The 22,474-nt window shown below is 41.3% G+C and overlaps 3 protein-coding genes across 4 annotated transcripts in view; 2 read left to right on the forward strand and 1 right to left on the reverse strand.

The window, feature by feature from the left end:
- The first annotated feature begins 2,906 nt into the window (after positions 1-2,906).
- LOC149117320 (uncharacterized) lies at positions 2,907-7,710 on the forward strand. Of its 2 annotated transcripts, none has more exons than XM_089282982.1 (2): positions 2,907-3,860; positions 4,600-7,710. In XM_089282982.1, exon 2 carries the CDS (start codon positions 4,644-4,646, stop codon positions 6,294-6,296), a length of 1,653 nt encoding a protein of 550 aa, XP_089139108.1. In that variant the 5' UTR covers positions 2,907-3,860; positions 4,600-4,643; the 3' UTR covers positions 6,297-7,710. The 2 variants fall into 2 exon arrangements, with proteins under 2 accessions (XP_089139108.1, XP_089139107.1); XM_089282981.1 differs by lacking the exon at positions 2,907-3,860 and adding an exon at positions 3,883-4,216.
- Positions 7,711-12,294: 4,584 nt separating this feature from the next.
- Positions 12,295-22,474, reverse strand: part of LOC110045999 (uncharacterized) — a 23,532-nt gene continuing 13,352 nt past the window's right edge. The window contains exons 3-4 of the mRNA XM_089282977.1: positions 17,687-18,532; positions 12,295-16,484 (exon numbers count right to left, since the gene is read on the reverse strand). Coding sequence (XP_089139103.1) covers positions 12,958-16,484; positions 17,687-18,485 — 4,326 coding nt within the window. The 5' untranslated portion in view covers positions 18,486-18,532 and the 3' untranslated portion in view covers positions 12,295-12,957. The remainder of the gene's footprint in view (positions 16,485-17,686; positions 18,533-22,474) is intronic.
- The window catches only part of LOC149117321 (uncharacterized), a 1,302-nt gene continuing 1,050 nt past the window's right edge, over positions 22,223-22,474 (forward strand). Inside the window, exon 1 of the mRNA XM_089281279.1 lies at positions 22,223-22,474. This exon is cut by the window's right edge and continues 1,050 nt beyond it. Within this exon, the coding sequence (XP_089137405.1) occupies positions 22,223-22,474 (252 nt within the window).

Below are 22,474 nucleotides of genomic sequence, written 5' to 3' on the forward strand. Positions count from 1 at the left end.
TGTTTTCATGCAAAACTCACGGTATTGAGCAAAATTAGCGCCACTTTCGAAGAACAACGGTTAATATCTCCGCTTGGGAACACGACCATTTCTTTTGTAAATTAGCTCTTGTCATAGAATATTACAATATGCTCGGTTCAGTATAACTTAGGCCCCGCAGCTTTATTTCTACGGTTAGGCCTACCGTCCACACTTTAATCGGTTACGAAAACAGAGCTTTTCGGAAACGCTCTTCAAACCGGAGGAATTTGAAAACGCCGCCCATGCGTTTTCGCGTGGACGGAAAACATTTCGAAAACGGAGTCTTTTGAAAAGGATGGCGTCATACTAATCATGTGATTTCCTTGCCTGAATCGTCCTCAAACACGAATCCAAAATGACCGCTGATTCTTGTGCTTTTAAACAAATTAGGTTCTGTCTACACTACCCGGGAGGAATTTGAAAACGGAGCTTTATTTCTCCGGTTAGACCTACCGTCCACACTAATCCGTCGCGTAAACGAAACTTTTCGAAAACGCTCTTCAAACCGGGGGAATTTGAAAACGCTGGCTTTGCGTTTTCGCGTGGACGGAAATAACTTTTTGAAAACGTAGCTTTTCGTAAACGCTAGCGTCATGATAATCATATAATTTCTCTGATCGACCGAGTTTTCTGCAAACACAAATCCGGCCAATTGCAAATTGAACGGTGATTGTTGCGTCTTTAAATTCCTTTGGCGTAGTGGGGACGAAAATCATTTGATGCGTTTTCAGAGTGAAACCTCCGTTTTCCAATTGTTCCTGCGTAGTTTGGTCGGGACCTAATTTTTCCTCTTACAACCAACATGCAGCTGCTACTGATTTCTAGCTCCCTCAATTATCCACTTGTTCTCTGTCGCAACAACTTCCCAAATAGCTTTGTCTTTCAGGAGGTAGATATATCAGTAAATGTTGCATAATTTTACAGAAACAAATTCGATCCTCAGGACGTTTTTTGGTAGATAAACCAGGCTGACGTGAGAAGACACGCATGATAACTTAACGCGCTTTTATTTTCACGTTCTAAAACAAAACACGTAAACCTTCTGAACTCTTTCTTCGCTCGACGAGAACGTGAGCTGTCAGTATTTACTTGCCATGATTTCACTATTTAGAAAATTATACATGAGAAGAGAATTGACAATATAATCAATCGTCCATCCACTGCAGGGTGTGTGAGAGAGCTGCTGATTGAGAGTTTGCAATTTGAGTACAAATTCTCCATACCGACTTAATAAGAAATGCACCGACCCCTGTTAAGAGAATTTGTGTGTTGAGAACCCGGATGACCGGATTTGGTTAACTTGCACTTATTTTTGTCTAAAGAGACATAAACAATAGCGTTCATTTGGCGCAAAAATGTGCTCGGATATTTGTGACTTATCACATTGGCTGCATTGGAAATTTACGGAGATTCCTGCGTAACTGATTACAGCGCTTGTCACTTTGGTTGCACCCATTATGTTTCTCTGAATGACGCCAATGTTCGCTTTTTCAGAGTGCACATTGACCGAAACTCTTACATTTAGCTTGTTTCAATTTGTCCATTAATATCACTTTGGAAACCACCTGGAAGCAAATGAATTGCGTCCCTAGTAATTGAAATAGACAAAAACATAAATGTTGCACTCGCTTTTGTAGACTATTATAATAGACCAATTTGGATACATTAAAATCCATCCTAACGCAAGGCCCTCAGCAATAGGCTCTGGGGAATAAACCCCACAAACTCTGTAGTTATTCCCCAGAACCTCGTATTGAGGTCTACTGTTTCAGGCTGAATTTTGATATACCGAAATTGGCCTATTATTTTATCAAAAAGATGGGATGGATTTCTTGTTTTCTCCTAGTGAAAGACTAATCTAGGCTATCTAACATGTTCAGTATACGACCTTGGAAAACTGAACTAACTATAAAAAATGTACTCCTGTATTTAAGGTTTTCTTAAAATCGAATTATATACCAGCTATTACTGTTAACGAAAATGAAGTATATATCAAATTATCATGTAAACTTAGTCTTGTAGTATGTTGCAGACTTACTTTTATTCAACATATTTTTTGGAGTCCTCATTTTTGGATGGACATAATTTCTCGCCAAATCCTAATGAGCGGTTCGCTAAAAATAGGCCTTTTGACTTATTACGCATGCGCTGCATTTAACTGGGTTCTTTCGGTAACAAAGAAATATCGGAGAATTGTTGGGTTCTTTGCACCGTTAAATTTCAAATATCTTTTGTAGGGCTAAATATCAATTGTGACATCGTCCTGATTTCTGCTCCAGTTGCTGGCGGCTATGACTTATTATTTTATCACTTTGGTATCCTATTTATGAGTATGCAACGAATTGAATAAAGTTAAGTTAAGCTCGGCTAACCTTATGTACAGAATTTGTTTAAAACTTTGCCAAAAGTTACGTCTTATCATGCTTATCAAAATTTGAAAATTCAAAAAAAATTCACCCTGCCGTTTTTCGAATTTTAAGCCCCTAAAGCTGTGATTAAGGGTGTTTTTAGCAGCTCATACTTTTGCTATGGTAACTCATTGTGTCACGAAAGTGATACCAACGTGTTCACCAATTATTGGGCAGTTTTTTTGATACCATGATTATAGCATCAAGTGATAAAGAGTGGTTATATTGACCAACCAAAATCCAAGTGCTAGAAACTGTTTTGAGCCACCTTAAACCAACTTGCTGTATAAAGAAAACAAATTAAAGAAAACAGTGATCGTTACCGAAATAAAGAGAAATTTCGAGCAAACACGTCACCTAATAGACAGTTTTGTCTATTGTGTTAGCAACCGATTCAGACCACGTGATGATTCATTTGGGAGGTTACAATTGTGCACGTTGTCACACGCAGGTGATTGCAGACAGAACAATTGTCACTTCGCAAATGAATGATCGCATAATCTGAATAGGGTGGCAACAAGGACGTAAACACGTTGGCCGAATCCAGCTATAAACGTAAAATGGCCGGGTATAGAATTGGCGTTTAGTTGTCGTTCATTGTTCAGTGACTTCATTTAACTTACCTGTGACAACAAGGCATCGTTATTGGCAACCTGAAATAACTACTTTCCAACTAAGAGAAGATCACTGGGGTACTTGAAAAAAGTCGGAAACTGGCATGAAATTGGTGTTTGGAAACAACCGCTTTCATGTAAGCAATAGTAGCGAAACGTTTGGTTAAATGAGCAGTTTGAGGAAATAACGGCACATCGTCTACAGAGGGATTAATAATTTTTATTTATACAAGGTAGAAAGTGATAGAATTGAGCATGGCTTTGTGTGCTTTAAAAAGCCTAATTTTTAACTTCTGAACGATTAATATTGTTGCAGCGCGATCAATAATTGACATTCATAGTCATTGTAGAAATGTGAAGAGAAATAGGAAAAGCTGCGCGGAAAGACTGTCTATACCAAAAAAACAATTTCACGTTCTCGAAGTTACGGTTCATGCTAATTTTACGCATAAAAGTTGCGATCAATGTCTACAATTTAAAACAGAAGTCAGAGGAGCCGAAGTTGGGTCGCCTGAGGAAAACTTATCATTATTTTCTTGTTGTCAAGGGAATTTTCCGTTCAGTTTAGAAATTTCTTAATTAAACTCGAGTGACTGGAAGACCAAACCTGACCGTTAAAGACAGCTAAATTAGAAAAAAAAAACATCATTGTCGAAAAAGTGACATTTAGAGCTAACAAAGCAACAAACAGATACTAAGGATATATAACACTAGTCGAATGAAACTTACATGTAATTGTTGTCCACTCTTTGGTGCTTACATGCATTTTACGTAGACCCCACGGAACGAAAAAGAAACAAAACTGAAGCAAGCTGAGGTAAGCACGTCTGTTTTGCACTTCAATAAGGATTGCACTGCTCCTCAGTTTTCTCATGTGCGAGCAATTAAGTTGAGGCCTGGCCAAATGAAGGTCCAAGCAGTCACAAGTTGTTGCACGATCAATTTGCGTGCGGACTTGAGTTAGGAGTTCGCGGCCCAAGTTGACGGAAGCTGAGAATTTGGGTCTACTCGAACCTCTGTTGTTTGGCTAGAATTTCAGTTTATCCTTTGCCGACTGAGTTGATTTCTCATCTGTGATTTATTTGATTTCGTCGGCAAGATTTTTTAAAATATTAACAAGAACCTGGTACGTGTGTCTGTTTTTTTCTGCGAACAATTCCTTTGATTAGCAAGGTATGAATCAACGCTTTGATGAATATGTTTCTTTATGCTGAGAGTTGGTTCTTAAACAGTTCTCACGTAATTCTGTTTGATTTGTTCTTGGGTTTACTAATTACGTATTTTAAAATTCTCAGTTTAAAAAGTTGCGTACTTAGAAATTTGCGTACCACAGTTAAAAATAAAACATTAATTAAAACCAGTTTTGACTTGTCGCTTTTTCTCACGTAGATATCAAGCATCGATTGGTTGTATTTGTGTCTGAGTGATTTATTGTATCATAACTATTCCGGCTTTTATTAGGGTTTTCTACTTTATTCTGAAGTTCCGTTGTTTAATTCCATTTCCGCTCACTTATTTTTTAAATTTTGTTTTCTTTCATCGACACAATTTCTCAGCTGAAACGAGTTCCCTTTATAAGAAGAAGTACCACAGTATTGAAATGAGATCTGTGAAACAAAACACCGCTGGCGAGGTTGGTCAACGAGGAACCAATGCAGAAAATGTCGTAGCCCACAGTCAAGATAACAAAGGCCAACAGTTCTACTTTGAGAGAACAGCTGGCAGCATTGGTCAACAAGGAATTAACGTGGGGAATTTGACCATCCACGAACAATCCCCTAAAACCCAACAGAGCACCTTTGGTAACACCGGTGGTAGTGTTGGCCAACAAGCAATCAACACGGGAAATGTTAGTATCGGCAACCAATCCTATGAAGGCCAACCGTTCAGTTTTACGGATGTGACCGTTGGGAGCATTGGCCAACAAGAAATCAACATGAGGAATGTTGTTGACAACGGTCAAGGTGATGAAGGAAAAGGGATCACCTTTGGCAGCATCGCTGGCAACGTTGGGCAACAAGGAATCAACATGGGGAATATTGTTGTCTGCGATCAAGGCGATGACGGTCAAGAGAACACCCTTGGTAACGCCGCTGCCACCGTTGGCCAACAAGGAATCAACATAGGGAATATTGTTTTCTGCGATCAAGGTAATGACGGTCAAGAGAACACCTTTGGTAACACTGCTGCCACCGTTGGCCAACAAGGAATCAACATAGGGAACATTCTTGTCTACGATCAAGTCAATGACCGTCAAGAGAACACCTTTGGTAACACTGCTGCCACCGTTAGCCAACAAGGAATGAACAAGGAGAATGTTGTTGTTGGCGAGGAAATCGATAGCCGCGAGCAGTTCTGCTTTGGCAGCACCGGTGGAAGCGTTGGTCAAGTGGGAATCAACATGGGGAATATGAAATGTTGTTCCTTCTGCGATCAAGGCAATGACGATCAAGAGAACACCTTTGGTAACACTGCTCCCGCCATTGGCCAAAAAGGAATCAACATGGAGAATGTTTTTGACGGCGATCAAGGCGATGAAGGTCAAGAAAACACCTTTAGCAAAACTGCTAGCAACGATGGCCAAAAAGAAATCCACACGGGAAATGCTGTTGTCGACAAGGAAGTCGATAGCGCTCATCAGTTCTACTTTGGCAGCACCGCTGGAAACGTTGGTCAACTAGGAATCAACATGGGGAATGTTGTTGTTGGCGATCAAGGCAATGAAGGTCACGAGAACGCCTTAAGTGACGTCACTGGCAACGTTTGTCAACAAGGAATCAACAAGGGGAATCTTGCTGTTGGCAGTGAAGTCGACAACGTCCAGCAGTTCTGCTTTGGCAGCACCGCTGGCAGCGTTGGTCAACAAGGGACCAATGTGGGGAATGTTGGCTTTGGCTTTCAACACAATCACTCACCACAGTACACCACTGACAGCACCACTGCCACTCATCGCTCTAGCGGCGCGCAGTATAGTTTTGGGGAAATCTTTGGGTGCATTGGCCATACGGGAACTAACACTGGAAACGTTCTCATAGCTCAACAAGACAGTAATGGCTCGCATGACAACGCTGTCGATGCCGTCTGTGCTGAAGAAAACGAAACCGACTCAGGGAATGACGCCGTCAGCACGCAACAGAATAACACCGGCACGCAGTTCAACTTTGGGAAAACCGCCGGGTGCATAAGCCATAAGGGAACCAACATGGGGAATGTTGTCATCGAGAAACAGCACGCTAACGACGGTCAAGAATAACATGACTGCGTGAATGCAACACGGTGACGAAGACTCCACGAAAAGTGTACTTGACAATGCTCAGTTTTCGATCTTAGACATATCCGAGAAAATTCAAAATCCAAGAGTCTTCAACTACATTGGAGTTTTCTTTTCTTTAAGGGAAAAAACATAGAATGACCTACAGTGCCAACTATAACGTTCCACTTATATGACTGAAACAATACCCACTAAAAACCATTTATGAGCTCCTAAAAACTCACAATGTATATTTACATCTTATAACTCCAACAAGCAGTGGTAAAGAGTGTATATGACTAGAACCCTGATGCAATTAAAATTACATATCTATGTGCTTTGAGGGGATTTCGCTTCTAGAATGAGTGCGAGTAATGACAAACTCATCTTAGGCATTTAGTAAACCGAAACTATGAGAACAGTATTATTTCATTTGCCCTCATATTCTGCTTATCTATTCTGATTATGTATCATTGCAGTTTGTTTTTTTTGATTTACGGTCCTTGGCCTTTCTTTGCCTCTCGTGTTTTTCTCTCTGGCGCTCTTTTTGCTGTATTATCGGGAGGAATTTTAAGTGGATTACAATAGTTTGTTGTGCTATTGCAAGTCATACGTCTGCAAAGTTTTCGCTGTTTATATTTCTCGCTTTGTAGCGTTTGGCGCCTGTGTAATTTTTGTATCGGAAGATATGTTTTAAGCTCTCTTATATGAGCAATGGAGAGACAGTTTAAAATATTCCAAAAACAGGATTCTTACTCGCGTTGTGACGCCGGGCGCGGCTGTAACAAGCACTGCACAGTATGTTTGCATCAAGATCACGGGAATCATATTCATCCTTGCCCGGCCTTGCGAGTCAGAGACTGCTGTAGCTTTACTTCCAGATAGCTTTATGTTTGTCTTAGAGATATTCTTATGTTTCTTGCATCAATTTAATCGAAGTTTTTGTTTCTCGGGCTTGATGTTTAGACTTATACCCCTTTGCTCGTTCAGGCATCACATGATTTAATGTATAAAGCTGTTTACGTACAAGTCTGCTGACTGCTTTGCGGACTCGATAAAGAAGTCGTTTGTATGCCGACCAGACCCATTTGGGATGAATTTCCTCGGAGTCCTCGTCGGTATTAATTTCAACTTGAACTGAAAGCTCAAATTTGAATAAGCTTTTGTCAGTTTTGCTTTACAGCCCTTTGCAACCAAGTCAATAGACTGTTCTCTAGAAGGAGACGTGATCATGATTACATAATCTTTTTGTGATAAAATATGCCGCGTTTTCAAAGACTTAATTGTGGTGCAAGTAATGTTACGTTAAGGTTTTGTGTGCATTGTCTCTATTTTAAGTGCAGTTAGTATTGTAAGTAAAGTTAGTGTTGTAAATAATGTGTCAATTCCAAGAAATAAATACGCCCTTTTCAAAGAAGTTACAGTTTTGGGATTGAAAAAAATATCGCGTACAGACCCTTTTCATGCATACTTGCGAGCCAGTTAAGTATTAAAATTAGCCCTACTAACCTCATTGAACAGTTCATAATTCAAACGAATTTGAAATAAGTGAGGCTTATTTAAATGCATACAAAAGAATTTGACAGTTATCGCTGCGTGCTCGTTCGATTTGGAAATCACAAGTTTGATTTCAGACCAAAATTGTACGACACGAAGTTCAATTGCCACGTGCACTTTACTTGGCTATGTTCCCTCTTGGCGCCCGAGCACGGCACACGAGTACTCACACCTGAAGTACTCACACCTAAATTCGGGCCCAGTGCCTGTGTCCGGGTGCGAAAAAGGCGTCGACCTTGTATGGTACTTGGGTACATGGACTAACCAGTATCTAAACGCAACACTATTTTGTGCCGGTGCCCTATTTTGTGCCGGTGAGTATAGGAGTGTGGAAAGTACCAATATCTTATAGATCTAATGACCGGTTTGTTAAAAATGAGGAACCCGAAAGTCTTTAAGTCCACTTTGAATACAAAACAGAAAAAAAAAAAAGGAAAAAATGCGATTTAGAGCAAAAATGGTGCCATTCGTGGCTAAATCACATGGCTTAATTGCCATTTGATTGGTTACTTTAAGCAAGCTTCAAAATCTGTTTGAATGTTTGGTTTTAGAGTATCATTAAGAATAAAAATCAGCGATAATAATTTTGAAGGACGTTTCTATGACTCGTTCGTCGTTTTCAAATGCGTGAACTAAAAGTCAGATTCTTATGAGGTCTTTATATACTAAGATGCAGTATTTGTTCTTCCAAAGCCTCCATTATCATTCTTATTGGCTGGGAAAGAGATGCGATTTAGAGTACAAAAAAGAATAAATCGCACTGCTGAGAGCACATCACTTGCAAGGATCACCAGTGATTTCAAAATGGATGTGAATGAAACCTGAAATCCTTATTGAAAAGTTACAAACTTAATGAAACAACTATTGACGATATTCTGGGTTTTGTTGTAATATACCTAACACAAAATACCGCATTTGATCACATTTTCAAACCCGAGAGGAGAGCTGAAAAATTCGACGCGTAGCGAAGTATTTTTGACGAAAATCGACGTATTTGGAAATATGGTCAAACACTATCTTTAGTGTTTGATATATTTTCTCAATCGAAACGAAAACTAAACAGAAAATGGATACATATAATCGTTAAATCAAAACACCGTCACTGTCATGATTTCCTTTGTTTAAAATTAATACATTACTAATGGGTTCGAAAATGTGACTTGAAAGCCACATATTTTGAAAGTCATTCGGCGTCATAGAATGAATAGCACACAGATATTGAAAAATTGCAAGCACTAGGCTTAAAAGAATTAACAAAACGGCATTTTTAAATGAAGTAGTAGTTGTAAGGAAATTACAAATGTGGCAAAAGGCTATGTTTTTTTTCATGTTTATGTTCAGAATTTGTTTATTTATATCAAGTTTGCTTTCGTCAGAACATTTTGTTTTAATTAAGGCAGTACAAATGTAGCGTTATGAATACAGGGCGTTTATCCCGTTGATGTCATCAGAGTGCAATGAAGGATTTCCAAGGCTGGCACAGGGCCACATGATCGAGCCGCTGACATCAGAGTGCCCCAGGCCTAGCGCGCGCGTCATAACTCGATGATGCACGCCAAGAAATGACTATTGTAAAAAAAAGACAAACCTTTGGCATGAAACGAAAGAAAAACATTTCAGAAGTGTTGTTAAGGACTCACAGACGCTTGAGTGCGTAGCCACAGTTATTGTTTAGCGGTACGGAAAATTATTCAATGGATGATCTGCTTCTGGAGGAGATGTAGTTTTGTTAATTTCATAATTATGACTGATACCTCATGTACACAAAACATGAGAATAATATACATTACAAAGAAGTGCGCTAATTTTAAACGTTCGTATTTGCAATCCTTCCATTAAATTCGGAGGATGCACAAATAAAATTTGGAGGGTGGGTGTAGTTGGGTGTTTGAGTAAACATACATACCTACCTACCTACCTACCTACCTACCTACCTACCTACCTACCTACCTACCTACCTACCTACCTACCTACCTACCTACCTACCTACCTACCTACCTACCTACCTACCTACATACATACATAAGTATATAAGTATAAAAAGAAGTCCAATTATAAGTATATTGTTTTACAAGATTGCCGTGTGGGAGCCTGACTGACAGTTGTTGTAAAGTTGGTCAATTTCCCTTTTGAAGCGTCCAAGGGAGTCTGAATTGCGTATATAAATTTTCAAGGTCAGCTATTGTACTGGCAACGTAGATTATATTTGTGTCGTCAGCGAACATTCTCGCAGAGGCTGAACTGAGGCAACTGGACAGATCATTAATGTAAACTTAGTATAGGAGTGGTCCAAGATTGCTACCTTGGGGGACACCATAGAAAACTGGGGCAACACCCGACACTGCAGGCATCTTTCCATTTTTGGAAAGCTTGAGCGATGGCACTCTGCTGATTCCCCCGCTGACAAATTTTGACTAGAATATTCAATATAATACGTTAACTCTGTCTTGGACCAAGACGCCACAGATTCGTATCTTTCGAAGCGACTTGCTTCTTCTTCAACGTCCGGGTCTCCACAGCACTGTTTCTTCATAGCGTTCATTGTCTCCTCGTCCACTTCTCCTGTCAAAAGAAGATGGAAATACTTCTGAAACTTCTTAACTGCTGCACCAACGTCATGGTTTCCTGATTTGGATGGTGATAAATGTAGAGGTATTCAGTCAGCTATATCTGCAGGAGTCGAAGGAAACGTTTTTCATATACATCAAAGAGCTTTAAGGAAGGCCGACTCACTTTTTTGTCTATGTAACTATGCATCTAAGTAACGAAGAGCTGCACGAAGCCACAGGTAGTACACCGGTGTCAGCCCTCATAAGAGTGAGAAGAAAGCGATGGATAGGGCACGTATTGAGTACCGACAACATCTCGAGGACTGCGCTGACATGGGCACCTGAAGGTAAGAGGAGGCGAGGCCGACCGAGAGAAACGTGGACGAGAACCGTTGCGAAGGAAAGAAACAAGCTTGGATGGCATTCATGGAGAGCTGCCGTCGCATCGGCGTCGGACAGTGATGGATGGTGCAATCTCCTGGTCGGCCTCAAGAGTCCTCATAAACCCGATGAGGATAAGTAGTAAGAAGTAATCTTGGAGAAAAGGATACGCTTTATTCGAAAGTCTCATTTTTATTAAGATTTTAGCTGTAAAAAAGTACTGAGACCACACGCCGTAATTACGTGCTCATAATCCTTTATGGTTAAGTTATTCCAATCAGGTGCTCCGCTTTTAGGCTTGGCTAAATCTATATATTTTTGCGTTCGGAGCACGCAAACCTTACTTTCGCCTGTGGCTTTCTAGATTTGGTTGCCCTGTGCACGGTTATATACAGAAAAATACACATTCCTGTGAAGACACCAAAATAACCACCCCGCTTGATTTTGGCAGGGGCATGTCAAGACCAGTAAACTGGTACCTTTATTAAGGGCGCATTTAGAAAGAAAATCCAAGATTGGATTCTTAAATCCGAAAACGGATTTTGCGTTTCTTTTCTAAACAGATCAATCCAAGATCTCTCGGATCATGGTACATCAATGGAACCGGTTCCTTTGACGCACCATGATACGAAAGATCTTAGATTAATCTGCTAAGAAAAGAAACGCAAAATCCGTTTTCGGATTTAAGAATCCAATCTTGGATTTTCTTAAGGAAACGCACCCTAAGACATGTGATAAGACATGTGGCGAACATGTGAGCAGGCCATGTGAGTTCGTCTTTGCGCTGGATCTTTCATTGACTTCTTTCCATTCAGTCGCCGTAGACTTCGCTATTTTGTGCTTTCAGCGTTGGATTTTGGTGAATTTAAACACTTCGGCGGTAGCATTTATCGAAATCTGAGGAAATTGTCCTTGTTATTTTATATGTTAACGAACACGACTTTGAATCGCCTTGGCTTTAGGATGATAACCGTGGCAACAGATTTATTGTGATTGCATTTCTTGATTAGGTCCGGTCGCGACAGATAGCTCATCCGGTCGAATATTGTTTGGAATTGGCGGAAAAGTACTCTGAAGTCTCTGAAGGCACGATTCAAAAGAGTGAGCCTGAACCAAGGAACAGCAAATTATGTAAATACTGTATGCTTTATTCTACAGGGGAAATAGTCTAATCAGTCGCACGGAGTTTGTTTACGATAAACGAGCACGCGATTGCTTGCTTATATTTGTACTTCCAGCTCAGAAAAATGTACGTGAAAAATATACTTTTACAAATTAGCTTTTACGCTTAAACATTACCAGTTTAATGTGAGAATATTTAGCACGAAATTTGAAGGCTATAAATGTAATTATTATATGGCTGCGTCTCACAAAGACTGGGAACTACCGAATTCACGAATATGATTGGCTGAAATCGATATTGACCGCGGTCTAGATTTTCCCATCTAGACCGGCATCTAGCTAGACCGGTTTCATTTTGCGTTGACAACGTAGCAAACTAAAATACAAAAATGTTCACCATTTTCTTTTATTTTCTTCTCAATCATTTATGACACTGCCAAAAAGCCTGGTGACAAAACAAACAAGTAAAGAGAACAAGCAAATTTCGGCAGGTTTAAGTTAAGCTCATCGCCGTTCGCAAGCAAACTGTCGGCAAACCAGTTACATTAAACGAATTAAAGTTTTCTTCTTTGCCATATAATAAACATCTTATTAACCGAACTAAGTCGGTCTGTATGGGAGAATCTTGACCTCGGTCGTGTGTACAGACCTCGGTCAAGATTCTCCCATACAGACCTCCAGCTCGGTTAATAAGAGCTAAATATTTTAGTTCCATTAAATTTGTGAGTCTACGGAAACCGGCGCAGTCATGCAACGTATCAACAAATCGTAGTTTATACGAGGGAGATCTTCACAAGCATGGACTTCGACACTATGCATATCTGTCTGTAAAACCTCGGTTGTTGACGAAAAATGTTGATTTTAGCAATAGACAGAGCTAGAAAGTCAGCTAGTCAAATCATTTAAGGAATATATATTAAAGTCACGGCGCCGAACGCATTCTCATAATCTTTGATTACTACTAGTAGTGTTGATATACTTAGAAGATCGATATCAGAAAGCGATTGTCAATTCTTGAAAATAAAAAAATAAAAAATAAATGGTGAATGTGTGCCTCAGTGTTCTTCCGCAGACAGTTTAAGAATGATTTCAGTAGCACGCTGTGCAGACTGAAGAGCTGAACTAAAGTCGCCTTGTGCATGCTGTGTGACCCCGAGTGAATAGTAACTGTCAGCTGTGCTTGAGTGTTCTTCTCCAAACAGTTTACGCCTGATATCTAGCGCACGTTGGGTAGACTGAAGAGCTGAGCTAAAGTCGCCTTGTGCATGCTGTGTGATCCCGAGTGAATGGTAACTGGCAGCTGTGCTTGAGTGTTCTTCTCCAAACAGTTCACGCCTGATATCAAGTGCACGCTGTGCAGACTGAAGAGCTGAGTTAAAGTCGCCTTGTTCATGTTGTGTGTCCCCGAGTGAATCGTAACTGTCAGCTGTGTTTGAGTGTTCTTCTCCAAACAGCTTAAGCCTGATATCAAGTGCACGCTGTGCAGACTGAAGAGCTGAGGAAACGTCACCTAGTTCGTGTTGTGTGACCCCGAGTGAATCGTAACTGTCAGTTGTGTTTGAGTGTTCTTCTCCAAACAGCTTAAGCCTGATATCAAGTGCACGCTGTTTAGACTGAAGAGCTGAGTTAAAGTCGCCTTGTTCATGTTGTGTGTCCCCGAGTGAATCGTAACTGTCAGCTGTGCTTGAGTGTTCTTCTCCAAACAGTTTACGCCTGATATCTAGCGCACGTTGGGTAGACTGAAGTGCTGAGCTAAAGTCGCCTTGTGCATGTTGTGTGATCCCGAGTGAATGGTAACTGGCAGCTGTGCTTGAGTGTTCTTCTCCAAACAGTTTACGCCTGATATCAAGTGCACGCTGTGCAGACTGAAGAGCTGAGTTAAAGTCGCCTTGTTCATGTTGTGTGTCCCCGAGTGAATCGTAACTGTCAGCTGTGTTTGAGTGTTCTTCTCCAAACAGCTTAAGCCTGATATCAAGTGCACGCTGTTTAGACTGGAGAGCTGAGGAAACGTCGCCTAGTTCGTGTTGTGTGACCCCGAGTGAATCGTAACTGTCAGCTGTGTTTGAGTGTTCTTCTCCAAACAGCTTAAGCCTGATATCAAGTGCACGCTGTTTAGACTGAAGAGCTGAGGAAACGTCGCCTAGTTCGTGTTGTGTGACCCCGAGTGAATCGTAACTGTTAGCTGTGTTTGAGTGTTCTTCTCCAAACAGCTTAAGGCTGATATCAAGTGCACGCTGTTTACACTGGAGAGCTGAGGAAAAGTCGCCTAGATCATGTTGTGCGACCCCAAGTGAATGGTAACTGTCACCTGTGCTTGAGTGTTCTTCTCCAAACAGTTCAAGTCTGATATCAAGTGCGAACTGTGCAGACTGAACAGCCTGTGAATAGTTTTGCATTTTGCACTGAATGTTTGCGTGGTCAGCATAGCTCTTTGCTAGTGCTTCTTGATGAAGTGCCAGAGTCGCGGAGTTTGGTTCGTGGATGGGCGAATTCTCTTTGCTTCTCTTGCATTTTTCAATTGCCTTCTCGTGATACATGATCCTTTCCGCGGACAGTTTGGCTGCGTCTTCACGTCTGCTTGACAAACTCTGAAGTATTCTGTTTACATTGCGCTGAAAGTTAAACAAACCAATTGAACTTTGGAGGAGTGGTTTTTCGATCTCTTTTGCTATATTTAGCAAAGTGTTGCTTGCAGATCGCTTTACGTCAGCATCTGGTAAATGTTCTGTTGCTTTGCTCACGAGACAAAGAACTTCTACGGTAAGTGGAGGATTAATTACGTTTTCGGAGTTTCTGAGGACCATTTCTTCTTCTCCATTCTCCCTGTCTGTATTTTCCATTGCAGGAATAATAAGAAGGTGTGTGTCTCCCACTACTCTGCATTCCTCGCGCGCTTTGCTGTAGAACATTGACATTCCTGACGAGTTCTTTTTAAATCGATGATAAATAGCAAGCATCTGGAACGTGATAATTCTTAGAATCCTCTGTTCGGGGGTGTCATTCAGTAAACAAAGAGCCTCTTGTAGAAGTTGAACTCCGTTCTCTGTTTTTCCGGTAACCAGTTGATAGATGCCGCTGCAACACAGGTGTTTTCCTCTATCATCAACCGCTACTGAAGGGCTCGATGGCTCATACTTCCCTTCCGAAAGAAGCTGCATCGTCCTTCCTTGAGAACCCAAAGTTACTTCAGTAAAAGCCAAGGAAACAAGTAACTGCCTGTAGATCACGTTACTCCCATCCTTCCTGGCTGCTTCAATTGCTGAATCGTAAATTTTGTCAATCTTGTCGCCCTCGCACCAAAATAGGCTGTCTAGAAATAGCTCTGCTTTTACCAGAGCTCGAAAAGCATTGTCAGAAGTCTTGGAATCGTAACATCCCTCTATAAGACTTGTAAGGAAACTCTCTCCATGTTCATAGAACTCAATAAATGCAGACATCGAATTTCCTGTCAAAAACTGCTCATTAAGCATCTCGAATCGGGAGACGTAAAATGCACGGAAGCGAGATTTGGCATTAAGAATCGTTTCTTTCGTTTCATGTTCTCCCCTTTCTCTTGCAAAAGACTGAAGTAGTTTATGTATCATAAATAATCCAGATTTGGGACCTACATCGAGAAAAGACCTCCTCCGAAGGCTTTTCAAGACGTTTTTCGCCGCAAGAATTTTTGACATACTCAGAACAGCCGCAGCAACCTTTAGATCGAAACTCTCTGGAAGAACACTCAAGGACACAAGAGCTTCTTTCTCTTGACCAGAGAGCCTCTGAAATGAAGAGTCAAATAGGAGTTTCAGTCTTAGATGGCTTGGATAATCTGGATTGTCCAACATCTCCACAATATCATTACTTTGTGAAGACTTCGTAAAGTCATCTAGAACTTGACTTCGGTCAGCAACATCATCCTCTGAAATAGAAGAACACAGTAACTTCATGGCCAAAGGTACATGACCGCAGATTTGCTGAATTCGCGTGCAGTCCAAAGCGGTGGCATTTGGGAGCAATTCGCTGACAAGGTTTTGAGAAGACAACTGATCTAATGGACATATTCTTACTGCCTGGTGGCCTTGGAATTGAACATTCATAAACTCTAATGATTCCCTCGTGGTTATAACAAATGTCACTTTTTCGGCTCTTCTGAGAATTTCTTCGAGGAAATGTGCGAAATCCTCTTTGACTTTCGCCATTCCACTTTCCAACAAGTCGTCAGCATTATCAAGAATCAGTACTAAAGGATCAGAAATCTCGTTAAAAAGTTGGAAAAGCTCATCATCAAGTGAAAGGCGCTGTTGTTGTTGGTCATTTGTGGCATGTCGTCTAAAAAAGCTAAGAAGCTTCGATGTCAGATCAACTTTTGACCGAAGTCCTCGTAAAGAGAAGAAGTAGACGGGTAATCCTTGCGAGTGGAGAAGGTGTCCAACCGCGATTGCAACCGACGTTTTTCCGAATCCGGGCGAGCCCCAGATCGACACGATTCGGGTCGATATTGAAGTTACGTGACCAGTGATTTCTTCACACTCCCTCTGGCGGCCAGTGAAGTGTGGAACCATTGCAGGAAGACATGATTTTGGCAGTGATGGCTTCGTATCTGTTGAAAGACAGAATGAAACAATAATCATGAAAATTACGTTGTGATGAAAGACTTTTTTCACAGTTCTGCCAGTTAAACGTCCGCATAAAGGCTAACACTGACGGGAGCGCATCAAATACTACATATATTGATAAACTTTATTTATACTCGGATATATTGGATAGCAGCATATGGCTAATATCTTCGAGGAAAATTAAAAGTATCAAGAAAAAAGTCAAAATAAAATACACGAATAAATTAATATCAATTTTTACTTCTTACATATAATTCGAATAACTAGTAACAAAAAACTGTAGTTGCGGATCAGCCGCTCGAAGTCATTGTAATAGGTAGCTGTTCCAGGGTTTATAGGAAAGATAAAAGAATGTAGTCCATGTGAAGTTGTAGATGGCTTCGGAAGAGTTAGAATGTTACTGCCTCTTAAGGAATACGTAAAGGAGGTTAAAGCAATCATTTCTTTCGTGTATGCAGGATAGTTCTCAAAATGAAGACATTTAAAAGGATAAGTAACATATTTTGGAAGCGCCCACTTTCTATTGTTGTTGTGCCCGCTCTTCATTTGAGTAATTATTCGTAATCCGAATCCGCATCCTTGAAATTAATCTAAGAATCTATGGCAGGAGATGAAGGCTTTTTGTTCAAAAGTTAAGGTGGTTTTGAAGCCCGTCTAGTCAGAATTGTTTTATTTTTTGCCCAACCTCTGGGGAGTAAACGCAGAAAAGAGGCAAATTCTTTGTCTTCTCGAAAGGTCACTTGCCACCCTACCCCGACACAGAGTTCATTTGCTCCCTCACCCATCCGGCCTATAGGAAGTACGTTACACTTTTCTGTTTTGGTCTTTAAGTACGTCATCATATCGGGGCCAGCAGACGAGTATACTACACCGTTATCGCAGAGGCTTTAATTTCACAACCGCTTAAGTTGTGTATAACTGCGATAATCAATCATGTCTTGATATCTTTCTCCGCAGTTCAAATATATGATCTTTCAGATATTCACTTGTAGACGAATATTGTGATATCTGGTGTACACTTTTTTTCCTCAATGGTCACGTGAATGTAAGTGAATATACGAAAGATCATATTAGTCATTATATGTATAATATATCTTTCTACGCAGTTGAAGTATATGGTCTTCCATATATTCACTTACATGCATTAACACCATGACCCACCATAACGATAGAACTAAATTTTTACCTGGTTCGTCCGCAACAAGTGCTAATTTCAAATCACTGATCTTTTGTTTCATCTCAGCGATGTCTTCTTTACTTGCTGCGCTTTCCAATTTCTCGTTCATTGCAGTTGACAGCGCTCTTAACTCGTCGATATCTGAGCTCATGCCCTCGAGAAACTTATTGTGTGTTTGGATCTCCTCTTTTATGGCTTGCTCCAACTTGCGAACTTCTTTGGTGGGAAAGTCCGACTCAGTCAAACCACCAATGACATCAATGGGAACTGCCTTGATTCCCAGAGCTTTGAATGCATCTTTAGAGAGCTGCACGTATTGATCAAAGGTTGCTTTGACAATCTCAGAACTGGTTGAGTGACAAAGCGAATTTCTTAACAGTCGAATTTGATCAATTGCAAGTGCAAATGTTTCTGCCCTGTTTCCACTCGGGCTCACCACAGATACATGGAACCTCCCATGAGCTAACTTATGAGGCTTCACATACAGATCACCGAGTGTCCTGTGATGACCTTTGCTGTCGGGCAAAGCGAAGGACTGCGCGTAAATAGTGGCCTGGAACAGGGCTGTACAATCCCATTCTTCATAAGAGAGGTTTGTGGGAACTTTGGTTGTGCCACCCTCTGTGGTAAGAAACAGATTTCTTACCGCAATAGAGTCATCCCATGGTTGGAAACCGGGGAGATGTCCAAAGGTGTTGTCCCACATGGATCTGAAAGTATGACGTAATGCCTTGGGAAATTCATTCAGTACAATGGAAGCAAACTTGAAATAGTTCAAATGCTCGTCCTGAAACGGCTGCAGAGTCATCCTTACATCAGCAGTGATCTAGGATCTGTTGGACTACCTGTCAAAGCCTAAAAAACAGGACCCTCAATGTTACTTTGGATCTCTCAAATGATAAATAAATACTGTTCAAGAGGAATGAGGGGTTGAGGGATGGTCCCACCAGGTGCGCCCTTAAAATGCCGACAAAGGCCCACCGTCTGAAACAGGCCCGGCCATCGTGTTGGCTGTTGTACATCCTGATTGTAAACCCTGGTAAATACAGTTTTGTACAAACAAACGGCAAAAGGAGAGTGTCCGGCTCCTTCAAATAACAGGATCCTAGTGGCCAAGGGAACAACAACCCCTGACAAACAAAACCCCAGGTTGGGGGTTGAGCTGCAAGCCAACTCTCTACTCTCACAAAACCCTATCGGCTGCAGAAACAGGTACAGGAATTCGTACTACTCAACTCTGATTGCAAACTCCGAGGACACGAAAACCGGAAGTGGCGTTGCATTTTGGGGTTGACTGCTGTGAAAAGAGAGGTACCGGACGTCGGCAATGTATTGATTGAAATAGAAAGTCAATTTTATTTTCACAGACACATCATCTACCTTATATGAAGGATGAAAGGCTTGAAAAGTGGACCAAACTTTCAGGATTCCGAAGAATTCCAAAAGAAGTTTGTACAGTCTATTTTTATTAAGGTCAATTTGTCAAACCGAGTAACGTCCATTTTGCTATAAACTTTCTAAAAGCTAACACATAATAGAGAAAAAAAGTGAAAACGTACTTTAGGTTATTTTTCAAGATTTCAATAAACAGTCTGTTTTAACAAAAGAACTAGAGTGTCAGTGATATGCGCTGATTGTGCTGTGATTGTTACGCTAGAGAAAAAAGGAACCTTTCCGCTTTACTTTTAAGGGAAATTAATAGAGGTAATTTTCATGTGGCAATGTTGCATGACAAGTTGAAACACGTTACGCGTATTACCACCCTTTTGCTGAGTACAGTAGCCTGCGAACAGGCTCCCGGTGAGACCAAACGAAGCGAGGTCCCCTGTCCCGCCCCGATCGCTCTTCTGTTTCGAGCTCGCCGAAATTTTTTTCCGTTCTCGGGAGCCTGTTCGCAAACTACGAGTACACCAACATGGGGAAGCGAATTCCCACGTAGACTCAGTGACCCCCTTCCGAAGGCATTTGAAATGTAGGCGTTCCGCCAAAGAAAGGGAGACAAATGAAAAATTCCTAAAAAAATCTCTCAAACTATCAACTTACTGACGGCCAAGTCAGCGCGCTATCAAAGGGTCTCGAATTTATCCCAATACCCGTGACCGACGAATCGATCTATAATTAGGCAACAACACTTGAGAGAATTTGAACAAGACGAATGCGCCTCCAATACATTTTTCACGAGCAAAACAAACAACCACATCCTTTTCATGTTAAATAAAACTGGATGCCACCGGTTTAACCTTCTATTGCCCTTGAGAGCTACTTGGAAAATGTCAAAACACAACTTGCAGAAGCCAAAAAGTAATTTGTCAAGCAATGAGTTCAAGGCTCTAAAAGACGTAGATCGGTTTATTAAACAAGCTAACTATTTCCACCCTGCTATCAAATTCCCGGCCGAAATATCAGAGAACCAAATCAATTTCCTCGATACCACAGTGTTTTAAAGGGGAAAGATTCACAAGAGATTCCATCTTGGACATCAAAACTCACTACAAACCGACGGAGAACTTCTAATCAACGTACTTCGCCTCGTGCCATCCACCAGGCGTAAAATATGGTTTCATTAAAGGCGAAGCAATAAGATTGCTTTGAACTAACTCTTCGAAAAAAACATTTGAATATAGCCTTTTGAAATTCAAACAACGCCTCAAAGCAAGATGGTAACCAGAAAACATCATAGAAAGGTCTCTGTCAGGGGTCAACTTTGCCTCTAGGCAATCTGCACTTACCCAAAAGCAAAAAGGTCACTAGCGAATATTGCCTTTTGTCACAACGTACCATCCGGAAGTAAAAAAAGTTAAATATTGATGGAACATTGGTGTCTGATATATAATCAACCTTTGCTGAAAACAATTTTTATTAAACCTCCGATCATGTCTTACAAGAACGGAAAATCCCTTACATGTAAAAGACAAGCTTGTGAGAGCAAAAATATAATTTGAAGGCGATAATGCGACGCGACAACAAAAGCCAAATGGGGAGCCCGTGCCGGTCTGTCTTTACCTTTATTCTCGCGCAGTATGGTCTTACGTAAAGTTCCCCCGCGTGTCCGCTTGTTTATTAGGGACTTTAAGATATGGTACGGCTAGGCTGTAGTAGGGCGGCAGACAGTGAAGATCGCTTCTGGTGACGTCATGACGCGCGTATCGGCGGCTTTCCCGCCGTAGCCTTGCTTTCTACTACGGGAAAGTGCCTGGTTTCCGGCGTCGACAAAACCAGAATCGGACCGGACCGGACCGGACCGGATCACGGATTGGATCACGGATTGGATCACGGATCGGATCACGATCGGATCACAGAAAAAAAAAACAAAGTTTTAAAGAAAAAAATCCCAAAAAAATCAAATCGTTTATAAGATAATAATAAATAAAAAATAAAAGTGGAAGACTAAAATATTGTAATGAAACTGATATAGTGATTGCACGAGCTATGATGCGCGTGCTAAGGTGTATAACGGTTGTATTTGAATGTATACCCGCAAGAGTTCTAAGACTAAGAGACGGTTATATGGCGAGTACGGGATACGCAATGTACTCGTAGTACAGGATATATAAGAGATTCACGTTGTGTAGTATCCTGTGTGTGTTAGTATACTTGCCATGTACAAGTAAGCTAAACGTCAAGAGTCGAGTAATTAAACCGTTGGCTGTTGGACTCTTTGACTGGAAGTTGTTGTCGCCCACGCGCGTTACATTTGGTGTCAGAAGTGGGATGAATCACGACCAAAGTCAGCTGAAGTTCAGGTCAGATCGTTTTGTTGTGGTGTAGATAGTTGTCCTGCGAACGGCTGTTGTGACGTGGTGTAGTTAAGCTGGACGACGAAATATTTTGACTTGTAGTGGCGCACTGGTTGCTACGAAGCACTTACTGTGGTGGTTGCCGTTGTTTTTGGTCGTTAAAAAAACATATTTTAGGACATTGTTTACTGGTTGCCGTAGTTAGTTGTAGTTGCCGTTAGTTGCTGGCGTAATCCAGGCGACCGTTAAAGTTTAGTTTAGTAGCTTTGTTTGAACTCTGAGCTCCTTTAGGATGGCTGCGGCTGATCAGAGTTATTGCGAAGTCCAGTTGAATGCAGAAGATATTAATTGTGGAGAATTCCATGTGGAACAGGACGTCGTGCGGAGTTCGGCGACTCCAAACGAAAATGGTGGCTATCTCATCGGTCAAGAATCACCAGCTTCGTTTATGTCAGCTCTCCAGGAATTGGCCAATAGAATTTTGAGTACCAGTGAAGAAATGGAACGACGAATGGCCGACAGATTTCAGGAACAAATCGACCGGCTCGACGAAAAAATATAGCGGCTGGATAATGAAGCCCGCGCGGGGCCTGGCGGTGAACCGGAAGACGATTTACGTGGTCGAGGTCCAGAAGTTCGTCCAGGAAATGCACGAGAACCGGAAATTTGCTATAGAAACGTGGAAAACCGCCCTTCCTGGGCAAAACCACTAATTACGCCTTCACCGTACGATGGAAAGACGTCTTGGGATGACTATCAAGTTCAATTTGAACTTATTGCAGAACTGAATGGCTGGGACACTTCCACGATGGCGATTTACCTCGCTGCAAGTTTGTCAGGGTGTGCGCTAGCTATCCTGTCTGATTTGGACGAAAACTCAAGAAGGGATTATCAAGCCCTGAGGGAAGCGTTGTCATTGCGTTTTGGTAATGGTGGCAAGGTGGAATTGTATAGATCGCAGCTGAAAAACCGCTCTAGAGGAAAAGATGAGTCACTTCCAGAACTCGCACAGGCGATCCAGCGACTCGTAAGGCAAGCATATCCGGAAGCACCCCTATCG

The sequence above is a fragment of the Orbicella faveolata genome, unplaced genomic scaffold (assembly GCF_042242905.1).
Source record: "Orbicella faveolata isolate gen_17 unplaced genomic scaffold, um_ofav_v1 contig_12, whole genome shotgun sequence".
NCBI classification, from domain to species: domain Eukaryota; kingdom Metazoa; phylum Cnidaria; class Anthozoa; order Scleractinia; family Merulinidae; genus Orbicella; species Orbicella faveolata.

Excerpts from the sequence above, each read along its gene's own strand:
- LOC149117320 (XM_089282982.1), top strand. The coding sequence starts at position 4,644 with ATGAGATCTGTGAAACAAAACACCGCTGGCGAGGTTGGTCAACGAGGA.